The sequence below is a fragment of the Chroicocephalus ridibundus genome, chromosome 9 (assembly GCF_963924245.1).
Source record: "Chroicocephalus ridibundus chromosome 9, bChrRid1.1, whole genome shotgun sequence".
Taxonomy (NCBI): Eukaryota; Metazoa; Chordata; class Aves; order Charadriiformes; family Laridae; genus Chroicocephalus; species Chroicocephalus ridibundus.
This window is the reverse complement of record NC_086292.1, coordinates 40,940,541-40,952,362: the sequence shown is the minus strand read 5'-3', so window position 1 is coordinate 40,952,362 and position 11,822 is coordinate 40,940,541. Positions and strand designations below refer to the sequence as shown.

At 45.7% G+C, this 11,822-nt stretch overlaps 1 protein-coding gene across 8 annotated transcripts in view; it reads left to right on the top strand.

Annotated features, from left to right (window-relative positions):
- The first annotated feature begins 3,591 nt into the window (after positions 1–3,591).
- The window catches only part of ZFAND6 (zinc finger AN1-type containing 6), a 38,289-nt gene continuing 30,058 nt past the window's right edge, over positions 3,592–11,822 (top strand). Inside the window, exons 1-2 of one of the 8 annotated variants that reach the window (XM_063345514.1) lie at positions 3,592–3,720; positions 6,692–6,784. Coding sequence is in view for 1 of the 8 variants with exons in the window: in XM_063345510.1 (XP_063201580.1) it covers positions 10,922–10,923 (2 nt within the window). In the remaining 7 variants the exon portion in view is untranslated. Of the gene's footprint in view, positions 3,721–4,208; positions 4,398–6,691; positions 6,785–10,766; positions 10,924–11,822 lie in introns of those variants that run through there. The other 7 variants (XM_063345512.1, XM_063345513.1, XM_063345518.1 and 4 more) reach the window with 7 other exon arrangements.

The following is an 11,822-nucleotide window of genomic DNA, read 5'->3' as shown; positions in this document are numbered from 1 at the left end:
CAAATGACTGCTGGGCACAATTTCCAGTAGGTCTGGGCAACTGAAACTCCAGCTCATCCTGTTAGGATAAGACTTAGAACAGAGGTCAAAGTGGCTGTGGAAAAAAAATCCAGTGAGATTCAGAATCAAATAAAATCAAATTTAAGACTCAGTTCTCTCTATTTCTTTTGGATTTTTATAGGCTGCCTCTCGGGAAGTAGGGTCTGATTCTGCTCTCATTAAAGCCTACGGTGAAAATCTCAGCAGTCTCAGGGGCTGCATGCTGGGCCCCAAACAACTAGATTAGAAGAACTGAAATGATGTTAGCACTAAACACCTGATCCAAAGCCCACTGAAGTGAAGAAGAGACTTTCTATTTACCGGCTCTGAAGAGAAATCTACCTCAAAATGAATACATTACTGAGATTCCTCAAGTGATTTCTACAGCTTTACCAAAAGAAATAACAAGCTACTCTAGCAGAAGCAAACATAAAAGGAACCAAATAAAACGGTCCTCTCTGTTAGCAGATAGACTAAATGAATTTGGTAGACGTGAGAAAAAATTAGGAGAAACTCCTTTCAGAAAATCTGCGCCAACATTTTCTAAATAGGTATATGAATAGGTGGCCATTAAAAACATGAAAACAAGTTATCCTGAGTATCAAGGTGATGGGAGCCTTAAAAATGTCAGACAGATCTAAATAATGCAGGTCAAGGAGATTAAACACTGTTTCAGTTGTGACGTTATAAATGAGGAAGTAATGTTCACTGGGTGTTCCATTTTGCCATATATCATCAAATCACCGGCACAGCTGGGAAATCTTTCACCTCCCTCATGGGTGTTTCAGCTTGTACCAGGATCACCTACTTAATTGTCTGGAGTTTTCTTTTGACTGCTCTGTTGAAGCAAAATCAGGTCTGGTAGCATGAAGTTGTTCCATGAAGATGAGCACCCTGCTGCATATCAAGCTCCACATGCTTCTGGTAGTCCTATGTCCTCCTGGACATTTGTAGGCTCTTAAAAATCAAAACTATTCCTATCAACTTAAGGTGGATGTGCAGCCTCTGACTCCTCTGCAGTGGTCTACAGAAAACAGACTTCTGTGTTCATCTCCTGGCTCAGGGCCACTTTTGACTTCCCATCTTCTTTAGCTGATTTCTGACCCTTTCAGGATCAAGGATGCCCTTCTCTGAGTGGTTAACAGTTTAGTCATCTCTCTGATCATACACTCTCCTTTGTCCTACTTGAGTTCAGCAAGGTTTTTCAGCCTACCAGTCTTGAGGTCCTCAAACAAGAAAATTGAATGCTGTTTCTTTAATATTATGTCTTCCATTCACAGTGGATCAAGATGTACATTTAATTTTTAACTGCATCCTTTATTTTACCACAAGAATAAGCCTGGTCATCTTGTTTATGAATTTTCTCCCTCAGAGACAGTTTGATGACTGGCCCTTTTTCTGCAGATGACATAAAACTGTGTTCCCTGTTTCCCAGTTGCTCGTCTCTTTTGAGTTGCGGCAGCTTCTCACCATACCAAACATGTCAATTCCGAATGCTTCAAGAAATCTACTTATTCCAGCATTACTGTAACTGAGTTTTCTTATTTTGGCACATCAGAAAACTGACAAGCTTCATACACAACTAGAGCAAGATCACATCTGAACACTCTGCTGCCCCCCCTTGACATTTGATGCCGTAACTTAACATTTGTTCTACCATGTGTTGCTGGTCAATAACTCCTGGCAGGAGGTGTCCATCTTGTTCACTGTTTGCGTTTCCCTTTTTATTCCCGCTGCTGCACTACCAGCTGTTGTGCTGGTTGCTCACAACTGCAAAAGAATCAGCTGGCCTTTTTCTAAATAGACACTGTGAATGTTCCACCCTACTATTCCACATCTATATTTCTAATGAAGAGATGAAACCTGGCACAAAGCAAGCAGTCCGAGATGAACCAAAGGAAATTTAAGGTTTTTAAAAAAATCATGTGTAAAAAAAAAAAAAAGATGATCATGGAGAGGCTTGGAGCAATGCGATCATCACTCCCCACAGCTCCTTATGATTACTGCCAAGATCATGAAAGAGCTCCAAATAATGTTGTGGGGAATGCTGTGATACCCACATGCAATGCAGGTCATCTTCTGTTCATGCAACCTGGCATTTGGAAGACTTATTGCATCAGTGAAGACAGCCAAGAGTGAATAATCTCTACCAAAATAGCTGTAAAGCTATGTTAGCACTTCCATGCTGGTTGCACCAGCATTTTCTGGTGTTGATCCAAGTTCAGATATTCAAAACAAACAAACAAAAAATTAGGGGCCTTCCTCCCATTAAGTGCTTTTGCCAGGTTTATGGATCTACCTACTCAGCTCACAACATTGGTAATAGTGACCTCTTTCTTACCAACAGAAGAGTGTCTGCTTGGACTTTATCTTTGCTGGAATCTCTATGCGTCCTTTTGCAATGCCTTAGAGTAGTCTCGCATTCCCCTGCCCAAAAAAACACCAAAAATTTTAAAATCTGTTCACTGTTCCCTAAGGAAATGGAAACATGTTTTACCCGTCCTCAGCTTCCCGGGCTTCCCTTGAGCTTCACAACTGCTCACTTTTTTTTCCTCCTCCAAAACTCTCTACAAACTCAACTCCCCTCCTGGCAGCTCCTCCAGTCTTGGCCTGCTCCTCCGCTATCCACAGATAAAATTCCTCTTTTATTTGGCTTGTTTCATCTCTCTGGAATCCTGTCCTCCCTTCCTATCTGCTTCCAGCGGCCAAGTCACCCGTTGTCCTTAAATCTCACCTTTAAAACCTTCCTTCATGGTATAGTTTGCAGCTGCCTGTGACATTAGGTGAAACTGTGTATAGCGGGTGGGATGTGAAAACCTGTATAAAAACAAGCTGTGGTGTATTGCCTGGGAGCCCCACAGTGGGGGAAAGAAAAGAAAACAGAAACAAGTCATGTGATATGTTGTAGATAACAAGAGATTCGCGATTCACAGATGACTTTTTACAGAGGAAGTAAAGCAGGTGACCAGCAAGGGGGCGATGAGCAGACCTCCACTGAGCCCACCCAAGCGAAACCCACTCTGACAGAAAACCTTTCCCTTCACACATTTAAAACACGCCCCCCCCCCCCCCCGCCCCCCCACCCCGGGCAGATGGGAAGGCAGTGGGCAGCTACACTGTATTTTTACAGCAAAATTAATTTATGTGGGGAGGGAGATATGTGGACGACGACGTGCCGAGAGACCGCGCGGGTGTGAGGGGGCCACCTCCTCACTGTCTGTCCCCCCAACGGCCACGGCAGACCGCGGCCCCCAGCTTGAAGGGGGCAGCCCCCTCTCAGCGCCGCCCAGGCCTCCTGCCCCACCTCAGGGCTCGCCCCCTCAGCCTGCCTCGGTGCTGGCGGACGCTGCCCGCTCGCTTCCCGGCCGCTGCCTAGCTCCCGCCCCTCCGCTTGCCTCAGGTCACTCGTAAGGGGGATAAACACGAGACGGGCCGCGGTCCCTTTAAATAGCATATTGTGGTTCACGTCGCCGCCGTCTCCTTGTAATAATTAGTCGTGGGCCATAGCACCGCCTCCTCTTGCTAGCGGCCGCCCTTCCCCGGCTCCGCCAATCAGCGCCCGCCCGCGTCATTCTGAGGGCAACGAAACACGGAGAAAGGGAAAAAAAAGTTTGGTGAGGAGCGAGCGGGGCCAGGCGGGGCCGGGCGGGCGGCGGCGGGACGCGGCGGGCCCAGAGGCAGGTGAGGGGAGCGCGGCCGGGCCGGGGGACGGCGGGCGGTTGAGTGGGGGCCGGCGGCCTCTCTCCGCCGCGGGGCAGGTGGGGCGGTGGCCGCCCGCTCGCCCCCGGGGAGCGGCGGGGGCGCTGAGGGGAGGGTTCCCCACCGCACCGCTCCCCCTGAGCCCCGCAGCCGGCGGGCCTGGGGCTGCGGGGTGGCGGCGGGGCCGGGCCGGGCCCAGGGCCGCGGGGCTCTTTTTCTGCCTTTTTTGGTCGTTCCTTCCTCCTTCCTCTCCGCCCCCCCCGCTCCCCCCGCGCCGGGCAGCTCCTGGCTGCGTGCGCAGGAGCCATCCCAGGGCAGAGGTGTTTGTACTCGTGTCCTTGGGTGGAAGGGGAGAGGCAGCCTCTGCCGGCCCGCGGCGCGCCGCCAGCCCGGCCCCCCCCCCCCCCCCTCCCCCGCCGCCCTTCCCTTCCCCTCGCCCTCCCCGGCTCCAGAGTTATTTTAGTTTGGCTGGGAGAGGCGGGGGACAGGGCCGGCGAGGTCCCAGCCAGCTGCTGCGGGGGTCGGACTTGGAGGAGCGGCGGTGCCCGGGCAGGGGGAGGGAAGGAGGGAGGGATTCCCCGCCGGCTCCGGGCCGGGGCCTTCGCCCGGGCCGGGGCCGGCGGTGGCGGCGGCAGTCGGTGTGTGTCTCTGCTCCTCGGGTAAGTGGAGGGCAGCGGTTTGGGCTGGTTTGGGAGACGGAGCGTTCAGGAAGCAACATGCAGTTTGTGCTGTGGCAGCCTTCCCATGAAACCAAGGGTTCCAGCCCGCATAGGCTGTCATCCCCTTGCGTTTTATTCTGCGAAAAGTTCTTTGTGGTGGTTGTTCTTCTGTTCACCGAGGAACCCTGCGAAATTTAACCAAACGTACCTCCTTCTAGCCTCTGCAAACAGCCTGGAGTGATAGATAAGGGCTGCAAGCATCCCCTCGTGTTTCCACAGGATGTTAGGATGGGGCAATCTTAAAAAATAAAAAGCACTAAGTATCTTACTGCCAGTAACAACGGCAACAACGACGAAATACAGAAGCGTCCACCAAATGTGCTGATGTAATGTGGATGCATTCAGCAAAACCGATGGTAGTTACTTCTCCCCCTGCGTGGACTGACTTAAAGTGCACCGTTGTGTTCTGAAGTCCATTCCCTGGATGTTTGTCCAGACTTGTCCTGTAATGTCATTGCATAAGAGTTACGGGGAGTAAAGAGCGTGCCGAGTTTCTTTCATTCTTCTAAGGATCTGTGCTCACATCTTAACTCTGCCAAACTGTCTGTGTACACTGAAGAGAGAAGGCTGCAGCTTGGTAAGCTGCCCTATGAACTTTATGGGGAAAAAAAAAATAAAGAAGAAACTGTTCTCTTCCTCCTCCTGCTTCCAAGTAAATGATTTTGTTTGTCTGATGTCATCTTAAATAATTTCTTGCACAGAGTGCTAATCCTCTTCTGAACTGGTGATGGTGGTAACACAACAATTGAGGAAGCAAATATGTCAATTCCTTCCTTAGTCTCTTTCCTGTCTCTCCTTTAACTTTTATGGCTTTGCTTTTTGAATTCTGCCTGATTTGTTTATCTAGTGCTGAAGTACCTACACACTTGCTTTTTATATTAATTATCACCTAACCTAGGTCAAGGGGACAGGCTCTTTTCTGATCTGTCATATATTTGCTCAGGCCAAAAGACCAGTGTGTTATTTTTGTGGAGGATTTTTGTTCCTTTTGATACTGAATATCAAGGTCTATGACATATCACTGGCATAATTCCTTGGGTTTACTAGTTTCCAGTTAGAGGAGAAGAAATTCTTCACTACTGAAGAAACTGTCTTCTGTATGTATTTCATAGGATACCTCTTCAAATACTTTTTGTCTTGCAAAACTATGAATCATGTTAAAATAACAACAGTTTAAAATAAATTTTCTTCTTGACTAATCATGAATTTATGGCAAAAATGAACAACATTGTATGTTACATAATATACTTGTAAGAGTGTGATCTAAGAATGTAAGTTTGCATTTCAACTTCTTACTTTATGGTCTCAGATGGCACATTGGAAACCTTATACAAATAGCTTGAAAAGAGATAGTGGCAAGTTATCGGAAGGAGAGTAGCATTAACGCAAACTACTGAAAAGTTGCCATGGTAACTGATAAAGGTAATCCCTGTTTCTGTGAAAGTGTGTCCTTTTGTAACAGCTATATTAATGAGTCTGATTTCTGAGAGAATTTTAAGTATACAAACTTCTGGCTCCATTTTCTTGGCAGCTAATAGCCATGCAGCAATCATATTATTTTTATTTTTTTAATACTGACTGGGCTATGACTTGCATTCAAGATACTTGATTTAAGCTATAAAGAGTATTATAAATTACATATAAATGAACTTGGAGCATGCTGAATTCAGTGCAAGCTAGTGTACTTTTTTTCTTTCACTCGAGATATCGGATGTCAAGGAAAGGTCTTTTTAAATGTTTGGATCCTTTCTCAAGGACTCTGACTGAAGCGAGTGATGTGGCCATCTATCACTGGAGTCCTCAGTGGTACAGTCGTACAAGATATGATTCCATGTCCTGGTTTAAAAAACAACAACAACAAAATAAAACAACAAAAAACCCCTCAAAAACAACAAAAAAAGTCAAAGCCAAACAAACATGGCAACTGCTGAGGGTGACTGGGACCTGTTAGGGATGTGCAGCTTCATAGGCCAGGAGATAAAAGGGGAAGAGGGAGGATAAAAAAAAAAAGACTGTTAATGGCTTGTTCTCTGTGTAGAAAGAAGCAGTTGGGATTTAACATGTGGATTAACTTCGTTCCCTGAGTACCCAAGCTTTGGATGGTCTGAGGTAGCTGCTGAAACTTCCAGGGGAATGTGTTTGTCTGGTGCATCTGTACTGCCGTCCAGACAACTAACCAGTCTGCTCTGATGAAGACCCAGTATTTATCACATGCACCTTTTTGTTGTTTCCAGATTTGATTATTGCAGTGCAGCAGTACATCTTGGATTGAAAACAGCAAGAGAAATCACAAAGTTCTTCAAGATTACTGAAATCTCATCAGTCTGGTATGTTGCGCTCTCTAGACTCCTGGAATAGCAAGTTGAATTCTTTGTATGTGAGGGCCTTGTTAGTTATTCTTGAGGATACTGAAGTTTCTAGGACTTTGGCTTTTCATCAGCAGCTTCGTTCTTGGGAAGTAATATGCTACTAAGAACTATGCAACTATGTATTGCTGGAGTTGTGTAGAAGATCGTTTTTCGTAGTGGAGTTTTTAGCAGGACAATGAACCTGCACTCCAGAACCTTCAGTCAACATGTATTCTGAACTTGTTTTCATCTTGCCTGTCCTGCCTGGAAATTCCAGGTACTTTTACAGGCTTCTAAAACTAAAGTCAGGTTGGAAAGGAGCTATTGCTAATTGACTTTCTAGAGACTGCACATGGATGTATTGAAGAACATATAAGAATACAAAAAGGAATGTTTCTTCCATCGCACAGAGAATTTTTTTATTTTTCTTACATAGACATGGATCTCATGAACTTTATGTTGTTTAGGTTTGATTAAAAAATTATTACTAATGTCTCAAAATAATTTCTGAAATGCCAGAGTTCTGAAATTCCTAAATTCTTAAATTGATATATTTGCAAAAATATCTTACACGGCAAGGTTACGAGAACTGTTGTTTAGAAACAGAATTGCAGCATCTGAGGGTGAGAAAGGAATGGGAAGCTAAATATTGCTTTTAAAGCTGTCTCTAATAATAAAAAAAGCTAAAAGACAGAGCTATAATTGTTTAAAAATAATAAATAAGAAGTTCAGTACATGCTGTAGTGCTGACAAAATTGACAACCAGAGGGTAAAGTCCTTTTCCACAATGCAAGTTCAGAACGTGTACGTAGCAGTTCAGTTGCTTTGCTACTTATTAACGTGTACAGAATCCAAGAGGTATAATGTATTCAAGACTTTGAAAAACAGGTGCAAAATTGTGAAGAAAGCTCTTGTGATTCACACTGATCTTCTGGGAACTGGGCAGCAAGTAACCATCTCTTCATCTAATCCCCGAACAGCCATCACATGTAGCTTTTGATCGCTACTATTCTGGTCTCTGTTTGAACTGGTGACTTAAAGATGAAAGGCTCTGGTCTTGATCTCTTGAGCTGTCAAGTCCTCCGAACTTGCTGTCTTCTGTGTGTGTAAGATTACGGAACAAATGGCCTTTTAGCTGTTCCATGATTACAATAGTCAAATGAGAGTCAGGTGCTTTCTCTTGTTACTGTCCTCCGTGCAAAGTTCAGTGGCAGCAAACTGAATCTTTTTTATGCTGCTGTCAAAGCTTCCCCATTTAATGTACTTGCACTGCAGTCTGCTATTTTCGTTTTTCCTGCATTGCTACAGTTATTGTAAGAGTAGCAAAGATATAACTTGAGCCTAGACCTTAAAATAGTGCCTCTGCGTCTTCTCTACAATGTGTGTGTGTTTACAGGGAAAATAAGTGGCTTATGTGCAGAAACGGAGGTTATAAATTAGGCTTTTTAACATTTAGTTTCACTAGGTCTCCTTCAGCATGGGGTAATAACTTGAATTGCAGGTTTTTTTTATGTCTGAATTCCCAACATCTAGATACAGATGTGCGTACCCATGATGTCTAGTCCAGTGAGGTAGGGTCAAATGTGAACCTAGCTTCAATACCCTGCTTCACAGATACTTTTTTTTTTATCTTCTGTGAGGATGGCAAATTATTCTTGGGGCATTCTTAGTAAGATAATTTTATGTTTTGTGGTCTTTTTTGGTGTGTGGTGGTTGGTTGTTTTTTTGGAACGGGATGAGGTAAGCAGATCTAGGAGGTCACAGTGCTGGATGGAGGAGAATCTGCTTTGGTGTTGCCCTTATGCTCTGGGTAGGCCGTGCTCTTGCTTATCAGAAGCTGGCCAAACTTCTGCCAGATCAGTGACTCAGGGGCAGATGGAAGGGTCTGATGAGCACCGGAGCTGGGCTCAGGGAGCGGGCCAGACTGTGTGACTGGGAGGGGAAAGGTGGGGAGAAAAAGGGATGAAACTTCTCCCTTGCAGAGATAAGGAGCTGCTGCCGCCTGTATAACCGAAGTGTAAGCTGAAGCGTGGGATGTTTGATGATAAACATTATTTTTCATCGCTGTTGCAGTTGTGAGGTGGCTAGACTTCATGTCCTGTTCTAGCACTAGGCACTTCGGTTGATAAGAGTTGTGACTTCTGCTGTTGTTCTTATGGGCCTAAAGTTAACGTGCTCTAAAGTGAAGCTTTCCAAGATTGGTTACTGAGATACTTAGAGGGCACTTTACTGGTACGTTTTATTTGCATGAACTATGTTCTCGGTTTTGATTGTTTAGATAACATTTGGTAAAAAAAAAAAAGTGTCATGTAAGTATGGCCTCACAGTTATCCTCGGGGGACTCGGTTGACTTCCAGCAGTACTGATGCTTGCAGGGCACTGAATTCGGGTGCAAGGGTTAAGGTCTGGTTCTTTCAGCTTGTATTTTAGGTTCTGTAGGGGAAGTTATGTAAATCTTGTTAATTCTGTTCCTTTAGTGTTTCATACTTACTAACTTAAAACTGTAAGAATTGCTGCTTTTCAGTCCTATTTGGATTTGTGGTGTGATAAATTGCTTTAAAATACAAGGTAACACAAAATGTGCTATTTGATTGTTTTAGGGGAATTAAACGTCCTTCCTGAAGGTGTTTGTTTTTTGTGCTTTTTTTGGTGTATGTATTGTAGCTCAAGGGAATACTTAGCTGTAAATACTTTCCTGATGTTGGGTGGTATTTGCAGTAAAGCAGTATGCTAAACTGTCTTTGACTTAATTAATCTGCATTAGGAAAGTTAAAACAGATACCTGTTTTGTGGCGTAGGGGAAGGCGGGCTGCTCCAGCGCTGGCCAGAGGAAAGGTGGTAAGGACCAGAAACAAGGAGTTTTTCCTCTTTTTTTCTTTTTTTTTCCCTGCACAGTAAAAAACCCAACCCAAATGTGCTTACGCTGACAAGTGCTATATCTTTCTCTAGATTAATATTTTTAGTTATTTTACATTAAACACACGAAGGATGTTTTCTATAAGGCAGCCTTCCTAAACAGATGAGTCTTGCGTTGCTACGATGATACTTTGTGGGTGCAGGAGGGAACCCTGGCTGTGTCCCGGGGCTCTGCGTGTTCGGAATGGAGCAAGGTTTTTCTCAAATGAGGTGTCATATCTGCAGTTGTGAAATAGTTATTAAGCCTTGTTTTGTTTTTACTCCTCTTGCGTGCTCCAGGCTTGGATACCAGGCTTCTGTCACTCGATAGAAGGGGTAGGGAACTGTATCAGCGTTTGCACAGAGGAAAAAGAAAGGCTTTTAATCTAAACAGCAGCTGAAGGGGAAGCTGGGCTTGTGGGAAATGCAGTCGATGGTCAGAAGGTGAAGTCTCTTGCAACTGTGTTCGGTGGGGCGAAGCCTGAATCAGCCCAAAAAGTTTCTGGCCGCAGCCATGGCACCCTGCGCGGCGGAGCGGGTGGCTTCCTGCCGAGCTGCTCTCCTGCTGACTCACGCTTTAGGCGGGCAGAAGAGTCTCTGGAACTGGCAACCCGGTGGGTTTTCAGCCGGGGCTACTGATTTCTACAGCGTGCCCGGCTCCCCAGGCTGGCCCCAGCCGCTCCTCGGGAGCACAACGAGCCGCCCCCCCGTAGCTGCGGCGGGGGAAGCGTTCCCAGCCCGCCGGCTGCTTTCCGCCCGGCTCCCCAGCGCTGCGCTGGGCCGGCTGGGTGCCTCTGCCCCCGGGACCGGTGATCCCGGGGCTGTCGCCGGAGCTCCCTCGGGGCGACGCGTCGCCGGGGGTGGGTAGTTTGTCACAGCCGGCAGCGGGGTCCTGTCCCTTTAAGAACCAGCTTGCCCAGGGTGTTCTAACCCGCCCAGCCTAACCTGCTAGCAAGGAAAAAGTTCTTTAAATAATGGATACGCCGCTCCGCCAATCGGAGAGCGGAGCCTGGCTGGCGGGGCGGGGCTCCCTCGCCTGGGCCAATAGGGGCGGGGAAGGCGGGGCTGAGCGTCCAGGCTAGGTTGCGCCGAAGTACAGCTCCAAGTGAAGTTAATCTGGGGTGAAGCAAACAGAAAATTGTGGAGATTTTTGTTGGTAGGAATTTTCCGGTTCTAATCGCGTGGTGTGGCGTTATTTCGCCCTCCGGGGCAGCGGAGTTCATGTGCGTGGGGCTTTTTTTTCTCATTGTTTCGCTTTCTAATGATGGCAGAATATTAACATTTATGCAGGGAAGCAGAACAAAAGGGCTCTTTAGACAGGAAATAAGGTGTTGAGAGGCTCAAACTTGACCGAGTTTCTTTTGTCATCTGTTGGCTTGCACCGGGTTATTCTATTTTATTTTTATTTTTTAATTTTTTATTGGCATGGAAGGATTGAGTCGTTCCACCTTATCTTACAGAGAAATGTTAATTCTAAAATAGCGAGGATAATGCTGCTGGTTTGGAGTTACACAATGTTACAGGAAGAGAGCTCGTTTTTAACTCTAACTTCTCTGATTCTGATGAGATTTGGGCTAACGAATTATGACAGCTGCCGTGGGATTATTCAGTGATAGCATTTGCTCTAAGTCATTTGTCTTAAATTGCCTTTTGTTGTATCACTGAAGACTGCTGTGCTGTTGTCTGTATATTTGTTCTTGACGAGATGAATGTCTCGCAGGTCTTTAGCATTTAGAACAAAGATATGTAAAAATTATGGAAAGCATTACCATTTTTCTCTTCTTTTTTAATTAGTTTTGCAGAGTATCTGTGTCTGTCAGAGCTCTGATTACAAACACAGGCAGGAAAATTATGTGTTATTGCCCTGTGTTGCAGCTACTACCCTTCCAGCCCCCTCTTCCCCCCCCCCCCCCCCCCCCCAAAAAAAAAAGGTGGTGATTTTTTCTTTAGAATTGGTCAGAATCTCTTTTGAATCCAGTATTGCCTGAGGATAGCAGGTGTTTTCTTTGAGGGAAGATTATTTCCAGTTTCTGTGCCAGGTTTATCATATATGGTCTTTTTAGTGACAGTTTCTGCATCTGAAAGGTCTTCAGGAACAGGAAAAGTATGATTTGCCATGGGT